Here is a 22,003-nt window from a genome sequence, read left to right on the forward strand (position 1 = left end):
CACCTTTACCTTGCTACATCCCAAGGTTACGTGACTGTGATTTTTGATGGTTTTTGCTGGTTCCCGGCATTTACTTCTGGTTTCAGACATACAAACAAAAAAAACCCATTGGATGCAATAGATTGGTTTAATGAACATTTATGTTCACTTAATGACCAATGCAAAAAATCATAAAATCAGGTCCAGTCACATGGTGATCTTCTTAACAACCACAATAATTTACAATTATAATTCTGGATTCAATTACAATCATAAGTTAAGAACTATTTGTACAGGCTATTAGTGATTAGATCTCCAAAATTCATTTTTAATCATCCAGGTGGAAGAAACTTTGAATGGAGTTGCACCAGACAGATGGGATATTTAATCCTTTTATTATTTTAGCAATCAAAATCCTATTTTCTACATCCTGGCTGTTAGACCCACTGCTGGAGAAAAACACTTGGTGCTTATAAAAATTATATATTTATTTGATTTTTATAGCCACCCATCTCACATTCATTCATTCATTCATTCATTCATTCATTCATTCTTAAATTTATATGCTACCCATCTGACTATCCAAAGCGACTCTAGACAGCTTTTACATTATAAGTGGCTTTAAATTTCAATTAGCAATAATCGTGTCTGGGATAAACCTCGCTAGCTACGATACTGCTGCTGTGCAAAACCTAGTGTCTTTAAATTAAACAAATAAAAACACAACATGCGCAATATAAAATAAAAATAAAAATACATTAGCAGCCAGGCATGGTCTAACTCTAACCTATCCACCCATACAGTAGGATAAATTGGGGCTGCACAGCATGTTTAACCAGCTTATTCGACAAATGGTTAATTCACAAGAATTAACTATTCTTTGCTAGAATTCACTTTGGTTAGGTCTTTTATGTGTTCCAGCACAAGTCTACCTAACTGTACCATAAAGATTTGTTTATTTATCATTATTTGATGTTAGCTTTTTGCCAAATTCTGGGTGATTCATGCCAATAACTTTCAATAAAGCCTCCCCACAATATAATCAATATCAAAATTATTGGAACATATGATTGGAGAACTGAATGACTGGAGAAGAATGGTAACCTCTCTGAAAATGTTGACTAAGCATAAGCCAATTCATATTTCCGCAAATGGCAATCTCCATTCTTCCTCCACAGAAAGTAGTCAGTTGTGAATTACTTATATATAAGGTTCACATTTAAAAATAATGGTACTGATTGGAATTCTTGTGCTGTCCCTGAATCTTAGCAACTTTAAGATGTGTGGACTTCAAGTCCCAGAATTCTCCAGCAAGTTGGCTGAAGAATTCTGGGACCTGAAGTCCATACGTCTTAAAGTTGCCAAAGTTGAGAAACCCTGCCTTAATCTCTTCTTAATCAATCTAAATAATCAAACCTTTGAATGACCTCTTTCCTGGCTTACTCATTTCCATTTCAGTTTTTTGTTATTATTTTAACAGTGTTCACCCAATACCTAAAAACATAATACCATAGCCTCCAGGGGCAAAATATTTTATTTTATTTTATTTTATTTATTTGATTTGTATACCGCCCTACTCCTGAAGGACTCAGGGCGGTGAACAGCCAAGCAATAAGATACATAAATACAAAAATTTAAAAAACCAGTTAAAATCGAATTAAATCATTTTTTGGCCCAGAGTCAAAGTCAATATAAAAGTCAATATTCTGTCAATCTTACCATCAGTGGTGAAATCGATTTTTTTTTACTACCGGTTCTGTGAGCATGACTTGGTGGGCATGGCAGGAGAAGTATACTGCAAAATCTCCATTTCCATCCCACTCCAGGGGAAGGATACTGCAAAATCCCCATTCCCTCCCCACTCCTGAGGGAAGGATACTGCAAAATCCCCATTCCCTCCCCACTCCTGGGGGAAGGATATTGCAAAATCTCCATTCCCACCCCACTCTGGGGCCAACCAGAGATGGTATTTGCCGGTTCTCCGAACTACTCAAAATTTCCGCTACCAGTTCTCCGAACTGCTCAAAATTTCCGCTACCAGTTCTCCAGAACCTGTCAGAACCTGCTGGATTTCATCCCTGCTTACCATCCAAAAAGATTCAACAAAATAAATAATTTTCATTTGCTCCCAGAGGTCCATTAAGGAGGCAGCCATTCTCCACTCAGGAATACGAGGGAAAAAGGGTTGACGCAGCTATGGAGAAAGCTTGATTGTATGCTGCTGGTCTCTCAGTGATCGGGATTTAAAGAGGAAAGCCTCTTAATTTTCTTTTTGACTTCAAATCTGGACCAGATACACAGTCCTACTTACATGATGTTAGAAATCAGGCAATTTAATTAACACACTCTGCAAAGCCAAAATTGAGTAACTCGGTTAAACATGTATAAATGCGATCACGTTATACCTGCATGTTTCCCCATATGCAGAAGTTTTATTTGGGATAAAATTGGGGATAACCAGCAAACAGAGTTCCCATGTCTAATTACACTTTTATTAACATTTAGGTTCTCTATGGTTCTGAATCAGATGGATTTGGATAGCAATAGCAATAGCACTTATAGACTTATTTACCACTTCAGAGTGCTTTACAGCTCTCTCTAAGTCAGGGGTGTCAAACTCGCAGCCCCCGGGCCGGATGCATCATGCGCTGGCCACGCCCACCCCCGGTTTAGTGAAGGGGGAAAAGTTGTGATACGTCACGTGATAATGTGACTCCACAAGTTTGACACTCCTGCTCTATGTGGTTTACAGAGTCAGCATATTGCCCCCAACAATTTTGATCCTCATTTTACCAATCTCAGAAGGATAGAAAGCTGAGTCAACCCTGAGACGGTGAGAGTCGAGCTGCTGGCGATTGGCAGAATTAGCCTGCAATGCTGCATTCTAACCACTGTGCCATCACGGCCCTTACAAGTACACAGTCCCCTCAAATGTAAGAATGATTAACAGAGTGACCTACTTTTCCCTTGAGGCTCTCTCGAAGTGCTGATTGATCTCTGAAAGCAAAAAGTGATGGGGAGGGTCAATGAAAGATTGTGGAGCAAGCTATTACACCCATACACACAGAGACAGAGATACAGATACAGATACAGATACAGATACAGATATACAGGTACACATACATACAGGAATATAGTACCTCCAATGAACAACCTGGCAACATTCTTCTGATCCAGAATGATAAAGGAAACTTATTGGGAATTCTGGAGATTGCGGTTCAGCAATACAAGGGTTAGAAATGGATCTTTTAGGATGTCTGAGACTTACGAAGTAGAAAGCAAGCGCTGAAGATAAGCTGAGTAAGATGACTCACATTCCTCATTGTCCTGAAATTTTGTAGTCATGTGCTCTGAAAGAAGGTGAATACCAGCATTAACCTGCTGTACAGCAATCTAATTACTGAAGGGAGCCTTGAAATGCCAATGTTCCCCTCAAAACTAAACTGAATGTCAGATAAGGGAAGCCCACTAAGTCAGACATGGGATTTTGATTCGTAAATAGACTAGTCTAACATCTAACTTTTGAAATTGAACACCCTGGAAAATGCTCAAGGATGCCTTGTTCTCTTCTGCTCACCGTCCCAAATGGGATTATTATTATTTGATGGAATATATCTAGTTGATGGCCCATTCTGTCCATAAAATGTTTTAATTTCAGAATGGAAACTAAGCCTGAATTATTTTCACTATTTTACCCATCAGGATGCCACAGGCACTTCTGTACAAGTCTGCAGTGCTTTTGATAGTTCATCAAAAACATGGCTAATAAGTGATATTTTAATCAATCAGGGCTAAACTGCTGGCTAGAAACTGTCTCAGCCTTTCCTTTTAGTTCCCCACAAAAGCCAGTTTCTCTTTCCCCAAAAGCAGGGAAAGCAAAACTCATCTGCCCACCATATTGGCCTATCTCCTGGCCTCACAATCCTGCATTTTGGCTCTTTGACCCAATTTTATCATTTGCTACTATGCTGAAAAATCAGGAGTTGGCCATCAAGCAATCCTTCCACTGGCTGCACAGATAGATAAAATGTAAAACCCTCTGATGGAAGTGGAAAGTCCCCCTAAAAGCCCACCAAAAGGGACACAAGCAAGATAGAAAGGACGAATCAATGGCATTCACTGGTGACTAATACATATCTAGCACAGGTAGACCTCGAGTTACAACAGTTCGTTTAGTGACCATTCAAAGTTACAACGGCACCGAAAAAAGTGAATTATAACCATTTTTTTCATACTTACGACCTTTGCAGTATCCCCATGGTCACATGATCAAAATTCATACATTCTACTTACCTATACTACTGGTTCGCAACGGATTGCATGCGCACACTTACTTCGCTCGCACACGTGCCTTGCTTTTGCACATGCGCAGAAACTTCTGCACATGCGCAGTTTGCTGATGATGACATGCGGGGCGGTGAGCGGGGCTTCCCGCCGGTTGTACTACCAGTTCTTGCAAACCGGTCTGAACCGTGGGCAACCCACCACTGGGTCATGTATGTGATCACCTTTTGCAACTTTCTGACAAGCAAAGTCCATGGGGAAACCAGATTCACTTAACAACCATGTTGCTAACTTAACAACTGCAGTGATTCACTTAACAACTGGAGCAAGAAAGATTGTAAAATGGGGCAAAATTCACTTAACAACTATCTCACTTTAGCAATAGAAATTTTGGGCTCGATTGTGGTTGTATGTTGAGGAGTACCTATAATGCCCTTCATGACGCAGGAAAGATAGTCCTACATTTACAGTAATTTTCACAGAAGGCTCCTTTCAGAGAAAGGCTCGTTGGAGTGAATTCTTTTGTTTTGTAAAAAAAGGAGATTATTTGCATGTGGAAAGCCTGATATTAAATGTTCAGCTGCTGCAGCAGGCCTAAAAAAGCGTGAACTAGTTACATCTAGTGGGGAAACATTTTGGCCCTTACCTGTTTTCCCCTTATTAAGTCGTCTCTTCTTCTCTGAGTGTCTTTCGCGTGGTTGACTTTCTGGCTCATTCTAGAAAAATTAAAAAAGGATTTTCTTAAAAATGTTATCAGTGTTTTGCATGCAATGGTCAGTCAGCCCAGAGTTTAAACTACTCCTTGTAGTCTACCTGCTATCTATTCAGGCCCTTCCTCAGCCCAAGCATAACCCCTCAGCTTTTTCAAGTCCAAGGGGCCTCCCACCGACCAGTACGCTCCCACAGAGAGGGGCTCCTCAGGGTGCCATTGGTCAAACAATGCCGACTGGCGGCCCCCAGGGGGAGAGCCTTCTCTGTGGGGGTACCTACCTTCTGGAATGAGCTGCCCCCAGAGATACGGCGGATCCCGGATCTACGCACCTTTCGCCGTGCCCTAAAGACGTTTTTATTCCAACAAGCCGGACTGGCCTAACTCTTTTAAATTTTTAAACTGTTTAATTATGGGTTTTAATACAGGGGTGCTTTTAATTGTGGGCCAAATTAATTTAATCGGATTTTAATACTGTTTTTAAATTTTGTATTTCTTGTGTTTTATCTGTTGGCTGTTGACCGCCCCGAGTCCTTCGGGAGAAGGGCGGTATATAAATATAAACAATAAATAAATAAATAAATAAATAAATAAATAAATAAATAAATAAATAAATAAATAAATAAATAAATATACCATTAAAGTGGTTTTCTTCTTTTGCTTCACTTTACAAGAGCCTTCGTTAGCAGCATGATGAGAGGCTGCTGAATACATGGATGCTTTGCCTGACGGCTTTGACGAAGTTCGGTGAGATGGATTTCCTCCTAGTATGCATGAAAAACAGCAATAACTTGCATTTGCAAATGCCCAGAACTCAAATTTCATAATCACCGAACTATATTACTCCAATGCAACAAATCATAGGATGGCACAGGCCAACAGAGCATCATCAAGCGCTTTGGGCTTTTCAAGCCGATGAGGACACCGCAGCGATAAGGACATCGCAGCATTAGCGATACCAGCAGCACAATCAAATCAAGGTTTGTAAATTTAGATTTGTGTCCGTTATCAGAGCTGATTAGCGTTTCATAATGAAAAGCAACCTCTCTACACATTACAAAACACCGAAAGGCAACACTGAAAGCACAGGAATGCAACAATTTTTATATGATAAGATAAATTTTGATCAAACATCGTACAGGTAGTTCTCGCCTTACGACTGTTTGAAGTTACGATATACCTGAAAAAGTGACTTATGACCCAGATCTGAAGTTCCAATGGTTGCCACCCTCCCACAGTCATGTGACTGCACTTTGAGCACTTGACAACATGGCTGCATTAAGGGCCTTTTGCAGTATCACGCAGTCACATGACCCTGTTTGACAACAGTTTTGTCAAAAACCAGCATTTACTTCCAGTTTTTGCAAAAGCACACTCACAGTGAACAATGGGTTCACACTGATGACCGCTGCATTTGCTTAATGACTGCCGCAAAAAAATACTGTCAAATCAGATTGGTCATGCGACAGACCCCTTTTATGACCTCTAATGACTTGCAACCTCCACTAGAGTCACAATTCAAGGACTACTTGTATTCAGCTTTCTCTCCTCCATTAATTATGGATATCAAATGACAGCCCCCCCCCCCCCACCCAATGAACATTTTCTCCATAGAATTGCTTTATCATTCTGCCATTTTTCATGACTGTTTGTCTCATTTCAGTCCCAGGACATGAGACTGCATCTTGAGGTAAGACTTACCACCTGAGCATGAAAAAATGTGCTTGTTGTTGCTATTGCTTGTTCCGTGTTTGCTGCTGCCACTTGAATCATAACCACCACCTTTTCCATTGCTGCTCCCACAACCAGCTGATCCACAGCAGCCGGTCTTGCCACTGTTACTGGAATATCCTCCTGGCCCACAACCAGAACCACAACAGGAAGTCTTGCTCCCACATCCAATGGATCCGCAACAGGAACTCTTGCTTCCACATCCCGTTGACCCGCAACAGGAAGTCTTGCTTCCACAACCAGTGGATCCACAGCAGGAAGTTTTGCTCCCACATCTGGCCAATCCACAGGAGGTCTTGCTTCCACATCTGGTTGATCTGCAAGTTTTGCTTCCACATCCAGTTGATCCACAGCAGGAAGTCTTGCTTCCACAACCGGCTGATCCGCAACAGGAGGTTTTGCTTCCATAACCGACTGATCCAGAACAGGAAGTCTTGCTCCCACAACCAGCTGATCCAGAACAGGAAATCTTGCTTCCGCAACCAGCTGATCCGCAACAGGAAGTTTTGCTTCCGCAACCAGCTGATCCGCAACAGGAAGTTTTGCTCCCGCAACCAGCTGATCCAGAACAGGCAGTTTTGCTCCCGCAACCAGCTGATCCAGAACAGACAGTTTTGCTCCCGCAACCACCTGATCCACAGACTCCACCTTCACACACAGCTGAAGCAGAAGTTGGGAATTTATCTTTGCTCATTCTTGCCATGCCAGACCCAGGATTGGCTGATGGGTTGTTACTAACCACACTGCTGGTCAATGACACAGCATCCTTAGTTGAAGAAAAGGAAACTTTGCTGCTGCCAGGATGAGGAACAACAGGTTCGCCTACAACAAAGGACAAGAAGTGGTATCTAAGATAGAAGGATTTATGAAAAGGAGAAGAAACCTACTTATTACCCTGCCAATTTCACTGCTCATGGCTGGGACTGCTCAGTGCATGAGAATAAAACTTTTAAAATTGAAGTGCACAAACTAAAGCTCTGAAAATCTTGAACATGGCATCAAATACATCTAAAAGGTGTTATCAAATTCAAATTTTAAATATGAAAGAAAGGAAAATGAGTACAAATGGGCAAGTCATCATACTAACTATACTTTATGTTAAATAAGCTTTTCAATTTAAATAAAATTAATCCAAATTTAGTTTTGTCCCAGCTCTACCAATCAGAGACCATGTATGGGCCTAATCTAAAATGTAAACCAAAAAAAATACAAATCTTGCTTACTGTACAACCTAGGAGGCACACTACCCATGTTTCCCCTAAAATAAGACCGGTTCTTATATTAATTTTTGTTCCAAAAGACGCATTAGTGTTATTTTGGGGCAAATACAGTACTAAATGCGCCTGTCTGCCTGATAAATAGGGCTTATTTTGGGGGTAGGGCTTATATTACGAACATCCTGAAAAAAAATTGTGCTAGGGTTTATTTTCCGGTTGGGTCTTATTTTCAGGAAAACACGGTAGTATTGCCATATAAGGATCATATAAACTTATGGGGCGCAATCGGAACCCTCCATTGTTTTTTCTTCTTTTTCTCTTTCCTCTACTAACAACTCTCTAAAATCATCAATAAAGGTTCTCCTGCTCTATGTTCTTCTCTGTTTTTGCATCTAATCTTCCCCAACCAGCAGCAGGTTTCCAAATCCTACATGGGCTCCCCAATGCAGACATTTAGATGCATTTAAAGATGTGTGAACTTCAATTCTGAAAATTTCCCAGTCATCAAGCTGGGTAATTCTGGAAGTTGAAGTTGACATATCTTAAGAGTTGTTAAGGTTGTGAAACACTGCTTTAGATCATGGCTGTCAAACTTGTGGTGTCACGTTGCCATCACATGATGTTTTGTGATGTTTTTCCCATTCACAGAGCTGGGGTGGGCGTGGCCTGTGCCTGATGTATCCAGCCTACAGGCCGCCAGTTTGACACTCCTGCTCTAGATGATGCCAAATGACTCTTTGGATCCCGAGGCCTTTTCAGAAATCAAGCGGATGGTTATAATTGTAGTTTCATAGACTTTTATGAACAATAAAACAGTGTAAAAAGATAGTTGTTGCCTAGTAAGCAAGAGACGGCCTTGTTTGTGTGTGTGTGTGTGTGTGTGTGTGTGTGTGTGTGTGTGTGGCACATGCATGAGTTCATGCAATCCTGCCTGAAGTTGCAGAGAGGCCTAGACTATTTCCAGCTTTCAAGGATCTTAGCCATGGTAAAAGTTAAAAATCAGAATGTAGAAAAATAAAATATGATATCAGTATTTAAGGTTTTTTTTTTAATTAGCAGGCTTTTAAATCTGAGCCCATCTTTTAGTTTGAGGTTCAGGGCAAATGGCCATCCTGACTTTTCCTTCTCACTGATTTTGGGTGAGCAATAAATGCATAAAGAGGAAATGGTGGAGAAAAAAGAGCAGGCTATGAAAACCAAGATGGAAAAGAGCTGGGTTAAAGGAATGGAGAGTATGGGGAGACGCAAGTGTCCCCCAGTATTTATTTCTATCCCCAATGTTTCTCTCCTTTTTTTGTCCCACCGCTCTCCATTCACGTTGATGTTTTGCTCTCTCACAGCTGAATTCATCAACATCCTTTACTGCCCAGAATCATTGGGCATATCAAATAAATAAATTAATTAAATCAGTAACCAATTTAGCAACTGCATGCACTGCAACATGTTAAACTGGTTATTGTGGCTTCAGCATGATAGATAATTTCAGGTAATTTAATTAGCCTATGGTACAATGTGTTGTACAAGCCTAGACAAAGGTTTAGGTCAGGAACCAAATTAAGCATATAGTATGAACACAGCTACCGTGTTTCCCCAAAAATAAGACCCAACCAGAAAATAAGCCCCAGCATTTTCCCCAGGATGCTCATAATATAAGCCTTGCCCCCAACATAAGCCCCAGCTAAGATCATCAAGCAGACCGACGCATTTAGTACTGTATTTTCCCCAAAATAAGGCCTAATCAGAAAATAAGCCCTAATGGGTCTTTTCAAGCAAAAATTAATATAAGATCCGCTTGTATTTTGGGGGGAACACAGTAATAACTGTGTATTTGGTTTAAAATACCCAAAAGGGAGAATATGGGAAAGAAAGAAAGAAAGAAAGAAAGAAAGAAAGAAAGAAAGAAAGAAAGAAAGAAAGGAAGAAAGGAGGGAGGGAGGGAGGGAGGGAGGGAGGTACAGATTTCCTAAGAAGCTTCAGAGATAAATAAATGGAAGCACCAGGGAGAAAACAAAGCTGGTTAAGAAATTTATTCATGACTTAATATTTGAAAAATCAGAAGAGAACATAACAAAGATCAAACAAAATGTCATGAAGATATAAACTTTCAGTATTTGCTGGGAGAGGATAAAGCTTTTAAAACTGTCAGGATCATCTCAATAGAATGAAAACAGAAAACAAAAACCAGATTGGGAAGGATTGGGAATAGGACTGTTAGTAAGGCACTTCACTAGTAACAAGGTGGGGGAAGATGCTTAAATTACATCCTGTTAAGCCAAATGTTACCCTGGGCAATAGAAAATCAAGGTTTTAAAGGATGAGACTATACTGGATGAAGGACTAGTATACTGCAAACACATACAGACTTTTCTAAAACAGACTGAATCTCACTGCCAAATACCCAATAAGTTTAAACAGTTGAAGCAGAATAGACAGTGTGATTGAACGATGATCTAAAAGACGTACACATGGATAGCATGCGACCTTCAAAAATTTTGAATGTGGCCCTCTGAAATCTTGCAAAAGTTGCCACCGAGTTTAATTTATAAGTGATGAGGAAAATTAATAAGAGCCGAGGTGGCGCAGTGGTTAGAGTGCAGTACTGCAGCTACTTCAACTGACTGCTAGTTCAGCAGATCAAATCTCACCAGCTTAAGGTTGACTCAGCCTTCCATCCTTCCAAGGTGGGTAAAATGAGGACCCAGATTGTTGGGGGCAATATGCTAATGCAATATGCTAATATGCAATATGCTATATGCTGACTTTGTAAACCGCTTAGAGAGGGCTGTAAAGCACTATGAAGCGGTATAGAAGTCTAAACAATAATAATAATTAAATATCTAGAGCATGATAATGTCTACATTACATTATTTTTAATATTACTTAAATAAAATGTAGTTATTATTCTGCCTACATCCATTTTATTGGCCGTGGCCATTTCTTTGTCCTGACCCAACCCTACTTTGAGAAACACCAATCCCATCACATGAGGCAAAAGTCAGGTTTGCCCAAATTAATTGTGTATCCCTGAGCTAAATGCTGGATATAGGAAATCCAACTTCTCATTTCTACTCTCTTTCCACATAGCCTATGTCAGAGAATGAAGTAATGATTTTGGAAGTGTTCTGAGCATCCTGAAGGAACAGCAGGTGGTAAACCTGAGGCAAATAAGAGGATCTTCAGATTTGTAAGAAAATTTGCCTGATGTGGGAATGAAATACCAGTCCTTTTTCCTTCCAGTTTTGCTAAAGGCTGGATTAAAATGGGATGAATGGGACAACTGTCGTAATAAGGTAAGGGCAAGGTGGCCCAAAACAGGCCTTCAGAGTCATGAAAAGATTGTCTACCACAAACTTGCATTCAACAGCAAGATTAGTAACAGTGTCATTCAAGCTGAAAATTGTGTTCTCCGTGGGACATGGGATGGCGTCAGCTACAGCATTATGAATACTGTTCAGTTGGTTTTGGGGAGAGGTGCGAACTACAGTGGGGAAATATGTCACTAAGAACAGAGTTCCCCTGCATGAAGTACTCCTTAAGGCTCATAGCTACATGTTTTATGTGCTTCCTGAGTCACAATGTGGGGTACCAGACTGCACAATTTTGGCGATTGCGATCAAGCCACTGAAATTCAGACACGTGGTTGGAGAGGATTCTGGAGATTGTAAAAAGCAATTATACATTGCATGTAATAAATATGTAGGTTGCCTTCTGGGTTACCATTATGTGTGTTGAGATTATGTACTAAGGTGGTATATAAACACTGCAATAAAATCATTGTTATATTTTAGAAATAATTGTATAATGATTGCTTTCTGGTCAGGGCCTCTATAATTACTTGGGTGGCAAACCCCTCTCTGAGCTCGATGTCTGGCTCAAAGGCGTTGATAGAAATAGGAGTGAAATTTTGCTTTGCAATATGCTGGCTTTCTATTCATTTTTTGTAATAGAAATAAAATTAGCTAAGGCAAAAACACTGGTCTAAGGAACTGGTCAGCAGCACAGGCATGCAGGATTTTGAGCTGACTGAATGTCCCCGTATTAGTTCCCATGGACCTTTCCTAATAATGAATACGTACCTAAAATTGCTGAAGACTCCATAGCAAAAAATCAACTGAACATCTGGGAAAAAAATCTAGGACATAAACTAAATTTTAATGATTGGGAGATAGCTTGGAATAGAAACTACAAAATAACCAAATCGACAACATTTAGGGAAAATCATTACAAATTGTTACACAGGTGGTATCTAGCCCCAGCGAGGCTAGCCAAGATGTTTCCAAATCTCTCTCCCACATGTTGGAAATGTGAAAAAACGGTCGGCACCTTTTATTACCTATGGTGGACTTGCCCTGAGATTAAAAAGTACTGGTCCAAAATCCGACACTGGCTCTGTGAAATAACGGGACAGGAGGTAGTTCTAGCCCCAGAACTTTTCCTCCTAGGCATAACCGAAGAAGGCTTTAACAATAATAAAACCCAACTGATAATTCAGATCATAACTGCGGCTAGATTAGCCTTCGCAAAATGCTGGAAAAGCAAACTTATCCCCTCAGAAGAAACTCTAATAAATAAGATCCTAGAGTGCGCAGAAATGGCGAAACTGACAAGTGAGTTAAAAAACGAGGACAACTCAAAATATTATGATGTATGGGGTATTTGGTATCACTGGCTGAACAATAAGATGAAAACATGACTTTAGAATTTGACCTGGCACATGAATTATAGTTATATTGTATAGAATAATGTATAGTTAAGGATGAAGCTTTTTTTTTAAACTTTTGTTTCACTATATTGTATAAACACTGCACCTCCGAAAGGAGAGATAGATTGTACATTTTCTTTTTTGTTTTGGAAAACTCAATAAAGTATTTAAAAAAAAAAATTGCTGAAGACTCAAGATTATGTTAAAGAATGAATAAAGGAATAAAAGAATGAAGGAAATTTATCAATTAAAGCAAAAACAATCATTAGGTTTTTGACAATTGCTAACCTGGGCAACAGATTCCCACATTTTAACACACAAAGAGAATTGCAGCCCTTAGTCACTTATCAATCCAGGGAATTATGTCTATAGGGCAGGGCTGTCAAACTCATGGGCCACGGGCCAGATGCGTTGGCCACGCATCTGGCCCGGTTGAGCAAAGCAGAAGAAAGTTGCGATATGTCACGTGACACTGCCGTGACAACATGAATTTGACACCCCTATCTCTATCTTCTATATTTTATTTCTTCATTCTAAGCATAGAAACCACAGATATCCTTGTTTTAGCATATATATGTCTTATTCAGGCAATGAAATGGACAACAATTTATGCCATAATAGTTTTCAAGTGCCACAAGATTCAGATTTTAATCTAGTTTACATGATGTCATTTGGCCTCAAATCAACTAATCCATGCACAAATTTTAGCATCTATAAAGATCTGAAACTTCTCCCACTTAACAATGTGTTACTATTGCAACAAAAGACGCAGAAAACTCCGCAATCTGTGCCATCTTATTTATTTTAAGCCTTGGGGAAGGAGACTGCTCACTGATTACCTGGCTCCAGGTCAAGACTTCCCTTTTTGTGCTGGTCTTTCTCGACAAGGGTTTCCTGCTGCAAAGTTTAAAAAAAATATTTTTAAAAAGTAGGGATGAGAGCATTTAATTGAATATTTTAACTTCAGAGTAGACTTTAAACAGCCCCAATCTTAACTAACAGAGCTTAAAAAGACTGAATTTACTATGACTCCACTCAAGGGGTGAGTTCTACTTACCTTTATTACCGGTTCGAATCATGCTTTCGCGTGCTCTCTCTCTCTTCTGTGCATGCGCAGAAGCTTCTGCACATGCGCAGATCACCTATGATGACGTCCGGGTCAGTGGGCGGAGCCTCCCACTGGTTTTACTACCGGTTCTTGCGAACCGGTCCGAACTGAGGGCAACCCACCACTGCTCCACTCACGTATTACAGCAATATTTCTCAGCCTTGGCAACTTTAAGTTGCGTGGACTTCAACTTCCAGAATTCCCCAGCCAGTATGTAGGCAAAATATGTCTGTATTACAATGTTGTCTGGTCCAAACTTTCAACTAGCCCCATCATTAGGATAGGCCACCCACTATTACCTGTATGTGAGAATACATATTTCCGCTACACACTCCCAGCTTGCTGCAAATCACATCCCAAATCACATCCCACTACTAGTTTTCACTGAACCATCTTAAGCTCTTCCGGGTAGCTAGTCTACCACATTTCATTCCAGTGTAGCAACATGAGTTGTGGTGGCACAGAGGTTAGAATGCAGTGTCGCAGGCTAATTCTGCCCACAGCCAAAAATTCAATCCTGACTGGGTCAGGGTTGACTCAGCCTTCCATTCTTCCAAGGTCAATAAAATGAGGACCCAGATCATTGGGGACAATATGCTCAGAGAATGCTGTTAAGTACTATGGAGCAATGGTGAAATTCAATTTTTTTTACTACCGGTTCTGTGGGCGTGGCTTGGTGGGCATGGCAGGGGAAGCATACTGCAAAATCTCCATTCCCACCCTACTCCAGGGGAAGGATACTGCAAAATCCCCATTCCCTCCCCACTCCTGGGGGAAGGATATTGCAAAGTCTCCATTCCCACAATACTCTGGGGCCAGGCAGAGGTCGTATTTGCTGGTTCTCCGAACTACTCAAAATTTCCGATATCGGTCCTCCAGAACCTGTCAGAACCTGCTGGATTTCACCTCTGCTATGGAGTGGATTATAAATCTAAGTGCTATTGCTATTTCCAACTCCAATTAGTTACTAGATTTATCCATCCCACATCCTTTTCTTCAGTAGCTACCGGCAGTCACTTCCCTGAATGGCCATTTCATCTTGTGCTGTTGGGTTGCTATATTCTCAGCTGGTCACCAGGTTTATTTTTCTTCTGTTGATCCAATGATGCCAATAAAGTTGTTAACTTAGTATCCCAGCTGTTAAATGAATCTGGTTTCCCTATTGACTTAGCTTGTCAGAAGATTGCAAAAGATGATTATGTGGCCTTGGGACACAGCTACCATCACACATATGAATAGCTTGCCAAGCATCTGAATTTTGATCATGTGATCATGGGGATGCTGCAATGGTAGCTAGGTGTGAAAAACAGTCATAAATCACTTTTTCCAGGGCTGTTGTAACTTTGAATAGTCACTAAATGAACTGTTGTAAGACGAGGACTGCCTGTATACATGTTGATGAAAATTCCATTTAAATAAAACATAGTTTGTACAGTACAACACAGTAATCTCAGAATATATGGCCTAGCTTCTTATATCTCAAGTGTGGCAGTAAGAAAAATTGTATAAGAAAGTTTTAGCCAAGTGTTGTAAATTGAGGACTCTATATGCAAAAATTAGCCTGATTGACACTGGATATTCTTCTAAGTCAAGGCAAGATAGAAGCGGCCCCTTGGGGGTTTCGCAGTGCAGACGTTCCCTTTCCATCAGACACATCTTACCTCTATAGAACTGGCAAACTTTCTTGAGATCCGTTCAGAGCTGGGCATACGAATAGATTTTGCCTCACTTCTTTCTCTGGAAAGTGATAGCTGGCTCCCAGGCACAGTCACGTCTCCTGGGATGTGGGGAGGAAAATATAGAACTGAGCAATCAAATTTGGCAGTTATGAAACCCATCCTTAGCTCTGTTATTGCTAACCAAAGGAGAGGTTTGCTAGATATTCCAGAAAACTAGCATTATTATTGCTAGGATCCAGCCTATAGCCAGAATCTTTTCCCAGAACATGCTCTACCTTTGTGCTTTAGGCCCAGTGACGGATGAGAATAGGAACAGAGCAGTAGTGGGTTTCAAAACCCGTCACTACCGGTTCGGTCATGGGTGCGTGCTCGTGGGTGCGATGCTTCTGCGCATGTGCAGAAGCAAGGGTGAAATGCTCCCGGTTCGGACCGGATCGCCCAATCCAGTAGCGATGGTGGCAGGTGGTTCGGAGAACCGGTAGCAAAAATCCCTGCGCCCCCTGCCCCCTCCACCATGCTCAGCTGAGCCGCATGATCATCAGAGGCTTTTTTTGAAAAAAAACTTTTAAAAGCATTTTTTCTACAACTTCTTCCGCCGAAAAAATGCTTTTAAAAATAATAATAAAAAAAACCTCTGATGATTGCGCAGCTCAGCTGGGATCGTCAGAGGCTTTTCAAAGCATTTTTTTCTGCAACCTCTTCCGCCGAAGAGGTGGTTAAAAAAATGCTTTGAAAAGCCTCTGCTGATCAGGCAACACAGCTGGGATCGTCAGAGCCTTTTCAAAGCATTTTTTAAACCACCTCTTCTCTGAAGAGGTTGCAGAAAAAAATGCTTTAAAAGTTTCTCTGACGATCCCAGCTGAGTTGCCTGATTGTCAGATAGGCTTTTAAAAAAATATCTGATGATCAGACAACTGAGCTGGGATGTCAGAGAGGCTTTAAAAAAAATGCTTTGAAAAGCCTCTCTGATGATCAGGCAACTCAGCTGGGATCATCAGAGAGACTTTTAAAGCATATTTTTCTGCAACCTCTTCAGAGGGAAAGGTGGTTTAAAAAATGCTTTGAAAAGGCTCTGACGATCCAGCTGTGTTGCCTGATCGGCAGAGGCTTTTCAAAGCATTTTTTTGCATTTGCAGAAAAAATGCTTTGAAAAGTTTAAAAAAAAAAAGTTGGCCATGCCCATCCAGTCACATTACCCCCCCACACCAAGCCACACCCACAGAACCGGTAGTAACAAATTTTACATTTCACCCCTGCGCAGAAGTGTCCGGGTGGGTGGGCAGAGCCTCCTGCCACCATTGCTACAGGTTCGCCCAATCCAGGGCGAACTGGTAGCAACCCACCACTGGAACAGAGGTTCCTTTGTTTCCTTAAGGGCAGAGAACTCCAACCTTGGCAACTTTACGACTTGTGGACTTCAACTCCCAGAATTTCTCAGCCAGTGTATGCGTAAAGTTGCCAAGGTTGGAGACCCCCTGCTCAAGGGCTCGCATGCTGTCTGTGCTGAATGAGGGAGAGGGGAACTTCTCTTTCTCCCTACCTGAATAGAAGCTGAATGAGCATCCGGTAGAGAAAAACAGATTGCTATGGCAGGGATGGGCAAATATGGCCCTTTTACAACCTGTGGACTTCAATTCCCAGAATTCCTGAGACAGCTGTCTCAGGAATTCTGGGAGCTGAAGTCCACAGGTTGTAAAAGGGCCACATTTGCCCACCCCTGTGCTATGGAATAGATTTTGGGTGGACAAATGGGAATGCCAAATGTATATGACTGCGTTTGCATATCATACGAAGTGAAAAAGTGACGTACTCTTTTGGCTTTGCACATTTTTATGAGAACAATCATTTCATTGGTATGTCATGGTTTACGGATTAATAGCCATGTTCACTTCACATTTAATCCGATTACCAAATTAGGTCCATTTCTAGATTGGCAGAGAACTACACTGAATCATCAACTAATACAACAACTTGGGTTCATATAAGCTAAGGCACAAACTTTCCAAGATTAGATAGGTGAATGCAGCCACTGGGTTTGTAGCCTCCTCCGCTGCTTCTTTGGCCAGCTTAAAAGCAGCCATCCATACTGTTAGTTAATGAACCCGGAAAGTTAATTCATCCTACCCAGGCTCCTTCAGTCAACTCCTTTCTTAAATTTGACTATAGAGAAAATTTCTGAAAAATATGGTGGTTGGAGGTATGGATATGTTTTAAACATAAGATATGTTTCTACTGCCCATACATGTTCGTTTTCTGAACAGTGATCCTTTGCTCACCCTTGGTAATAGATCTGTCATATCTTTAGCTTTGAACTACCGTATTTTTCAGAGTATAAGATGCACCTTTCCCCCCCCCAAAAGGGGGTGAATATTTAGGTGCGTCTTATACACCGAATGTAGCCCCGCCCACCCACTGGCCCCCACCCTTTGGCCTCTGCCTCGCAGCAGTTACCTCCTTGCAAGCAAACAGCAGGAAAAAACAGCTCCTTTCAGCTTCAGCACAGTCTGATTAGCACAAGTTGATTGGCTTGGCCTCCCGACTCTCAGCTGATTTGCTCTCAGCTGTTTTGTGCAGGGCTCTGCTGCTTGATGCAAGGAAGAAAATTGCTGAAGTAGATTTTTTTCCCATTTGTGCTAATTAAGCTACAATGAAAATGAAAATGAAAGTAAAGCAGGCTGTTGGCTGCAAAATTGTTCAGATGCAGAGGCAGAGGCAGAGGCAGAGGCAGAGGCAGAGGCAGAGGGAGATTTCTTTTTCTTCTTTTCCTCACCAAAAAAGATAGGTGCGTCTTATAGTCCGGTGCATCTTATACTTCGAAAAATACGGTATTTTTACCCCACATTTTTCATTTTGCTGATTCTCCTGAAAAGTAGTTCTCATTCTAGACCCACGACTGACTATTCCAGCCCAATATCTTTTCTTGCATCACAGAATTGAAAAGTACCTTTGGAAAATTGTGATTCTTTATCAGGGAGACTAATTGATGCATTCTCCAGCTCCATAGGATCATTCATGTCTACACTTTTCTTAGAATGGGATTCTTGGGAAAAAAAGATCAACATTAACGTGGAAGATACATACATCAAAGCAGAGAAAAATCGTAATGGGATTTGCAATATCAGAGAAGAGAACCCTATAGGATTTCCATATTTGTCTCGCACCATTACTGGTGATGATAACTGGTGAGAGTGACCATCATTGTTCTATTAGCACCATCCATCTGTTGCTTATCAAACATGTCTACAGCCTAAGGGCATGATGGCAAACCTATGGCATGCGTGCCAGAGGTGGCATGCAGAGGCCTCTCTGTGGGCATGTGAGCCGTCGCCCCAGCTCAGCTCCGCTGTGCATGCACATCTGCCTCCCGCCATCCAGCTGATCTTTAGGTCTCTGCTGCATATGCGCAGGAGGCAGGGCGCACACAGGGGCCCCATGCGTGCATGCTTAGGGGATGGGGCATATCTGGGAGGGGCAAGCGCGCATGCACGTGGGTGGGGTGCACTCACATTGCATTTTGGGGATTCAGGCGTGCGAGCACACACACACTTTGGGCACTGGCCTAAGGGTTCATCTTCACAACCAGCAGAAAACTATGCCAGCATAAAATTTGCTGTCTCAACTGGCAATCACTAACTTGGCACAATTGCAATAGCGGCAAATATTGCTATGCTTATTTATAGTGGAGAGGGCACATAAAGGCTTTGGTTGATTATCTTGGCTCTCTTGTGTAGGCTTCCACCAAATGTTACCAGCAATTGGGAATCTGTCCATTATTCACTTTCCTTAATATGGGCTAGTGGAGAGATGAATTTTGACCTCTGGTTCTATGCAAGGGTTTTGCATAGGTTCATTCCAAGGGAGTCTGACTACTAGCTGATATCCAGTGACAGTAGGTTAGTGCTGTTCCTGAAGAGCATTCAACCTTTGTTCAAAAAGAGCTTAATATACGTTCAGTGCTCTTCCACATCAGTGCTGTACCCATATGAAGAAGGAGCCACTTAGCAACTGATGGACTTCTTCTACACACAGATTTAGCATTATTTCCAAAGACTGCTAATTCATTGTTGGAAAAACAACTTATAATCATGGGTAGGGTTGCACCATGAAGGGCTAGAAAGGCAGCCAATTCTTTCACTCACTTCACCACACAACCCCCTCCCCAATCACCGCTAATCAACTGATCCAGATCTGTGGCGCAGTGGTTAGAGTGCAGTACTGCAGGCTACTTCTGCTGACTGCCAGCTGACTGCAATTTCAAATCTCACCACGCTCAAGAAGGTTGACTCAGCCTTCCATCCTTCTGAGGTGGGTAAAATGAGGACCCAGATTGTTGGGGGCAATATGCTCTGTAACCACTTAGAGAGGGCTGTAAAGCACTGTGAAGCAGTATATAAGTCTAAGTGCTATTGCCAAAATTGTTAGCTGAAACTCTTTTCAATATTGGCTGCAATTTATTGATGGATCAATGGAAGCAATAAGGGAAAAGGATAAGCAGCCATTCAAATTCACTTACCTTCGTTTTTATCTAACAAGCTCTGGTTTTCAGGGGTGCCCGTAGGGAAGATTATGGAAGAGGGCAATAGGCCCTCTCTTTGGAATTGCTTCTGCAGTTTCATCAGCTGGTGCGCCATTTTCTTCTCTAGCATGACTTGTTTCTAAGTAGACCAAGAAGGGACCCAATAATTATTCAAACTCTCCCCCAAGAGCTCAAAGAAAAAGCTCAAGGGCTAAGGCAAAGGGAAATAAGAATGATGGAAATGAACAGGGAGAACCTGAGATCCAACTCAGAAGACAAATCTGATGTGATAGGCATCACCGAGAAAATTCAGGAATAAGAGCACAGAAAACTTCTTGAAGGAACTTGAGTTACCAAAAAAAATAGAGAGGAACAGAAGTAATACTGTGGAAGGAGTTCATTACAGACCACCCAGGCCAGCTGAAGACACAAATGTGGCTTTTCCCGTATCTGATGGCCAGGCTTTCAAACAGACATACAATAGGGATCGTAGGGGATTTAAATTACCTTTATATTTTCCAGGAATGTAACTCTGCTAAGAATCAAGAGGACCAACAAATTGTTGTCTTATCTCATGGACAACTCCCTAGAGCAGGGGTCTTCAACCTTGGTAACTTTACGACTTGTGGACTTCAACTCCCAGAATTCCTCAGCCAGCATGCGCTTGTGGACTTCAACTCCCAGAATGCTGGCTGAGGAATTCTGGGAGTTGAAGTCCACAAGTCGTAAAGTTGCCCAGGTTGGAGACCCTTGCCCTAGAGGACCGTATGGCAGGAACAATTACTTTACCTGATCTTTCCAACTCAGGTTCCCACCCCATCCCCCCTTTTATAGTAATACATTTTTTCTAACTAGATGTGGAACTTTACATTTCTCTCTGTTAAATTCCATCCTATTCATTTCAGCCCACTGCTCAGGTTTGTCTAGATCTGTAGAGAAGGAGTGGCAGAAGGGGGGGGGGAAGGGGGGGCAGTCAAACAGATCAGCCTAGAATCCCCACATAGTCACAAGAGAACTAAGTCCCACCCACTGTTGAATTCCATTGACCCACATTTAACCCCAAGCAGGAGTTAACCATTAGTTGAGAAAATTCTTGTATAGGATGATTCAATAAATTTGTTCAGAGGTCTTCAAACTTGGCAGCTTTAAGATTTGTGGACTTCAACTCCCAGAATTCTCCAGCCAGCATAGCTCAGCATAGCAGAATTCTCCAGCCAGAATTCTCCAGCATAACTGGCTGGAGAATTCTGGGAGTTGAAGTCCACAAGAATAGAATAGAATAGAATAGAATAGAATAGAATAGAATAGAATAGAATAGAATAGAATAGAATAGAATAGAATAGAATAGAATAGAATAACAGAGTTGGAAGGGACCTTGGAGGTCTTCTAGTCCAACCCCTGCTTAGACAGGAAACCCTACACCACTTCAGACAAATGGTTATCCAACATCTTCTTAAAAATTTCCAGTGTTGGAGCATTTACAACTTCTGCAGGCAAGTTGTTCCACTTATTAATTGTTCTAACTGTCAGGAAATTTCTCCTTAGTTCTAAATTGCTTCTCTCCTTGATTAGTTTCCACCCATTGCTTCTTGTTCTACCTCAGGTGCTTTGGAGAATAGTTTGGACTCCCTCTTCTTTGTGGCAACCCCTGAGATACTGGAAGACTGCTATCATGTCACCCTAGTCCTTCTTTTCATTAAACTAGACATACCCAGTTCCTGCAACTGTTCTTCATGTTTTAGCCTCCAGTCCCCTAATCATCTTTGTTGCTCTTCTCTGCATTCTTTCTAGGATCTCAACATCTTTTTTACATTGTGGCAACCAAAACTGAATGCAATATTCCAAGTGTGGCCTTACCAAGGCATTATAAAGTGTTATTAACACTTCACGTGATCTTGATTCTATCCCTCTGTTTATGCAGCGCAGAACTGTGTTGGCTTTTTTGGCAGCTGCTGCACACTGCTAGCTCATATCTAAATGGTTGTCCACTAGGACTCCAAGATCCCTCTCACAGTTACTACTGTTGAGCAAGGTACCACATACCTGTGCATTTTGTTTTTCTTCCCTAAATGTAGAAC

The 22,003-nt window shown here is 41.4% G+C and overlaps 1 protein-coding gene and 1 pseudogene across 1 annotated transcript in view; both read right to left on the reverse strand.

Moving 5' to 3' along the window:
• Positions 1–22,003, reverse strand: part of FSIP2 (fibrous sheath interacting protein 2) — a 68,473-nt gene that overhangs the window by 24,669 nt on the left and 21,801 nt on the right. The window contains exons 8-11 of the mRNA XM_070931973.1: positions 19,923–20,064; positions 18,354–18,449; positions 15,392–15,507; positions 6,674–7,363 (exon numbers count right to left, since the gene is read on the reverse strand). Coding sequence (XP_070788074.1) covers positions 6,674–7,363; positions 15,392–15,507; positions 18,354–18,449; positions 19,923–20,064 — 1,044 coding nt within the window. The remainder of the gene's footprint in view (positions 1–6,673; positions 7,364–15,391; positions 15,508–18,353; positions 18,450–19,922; positions 20,065–22,003) is intronic.
• LOC139309173 (U4 spliceosomal RNA) lies at positions 516–672 on the reverse strand (annotated as a pseudogene).

The sequence above is a fragment of the Pituophis catenifer genome, unplaced genomic scaffold (genome assembly GCF_029215685.1).
Source record: "Pituophis catenifer annectens isolate HBS135680 unplaced genomic scaffold, rPitCat1.0.hap2 SCAF_1, whole genome shotgun sequence".
Taxonomy (NCBI): domain Eukaryota; kingdom Metazoa; phylum Chordata; class Lepidosauria; order Squamata; family Colubridae; genus Pituophis; species Pituophis catenifer.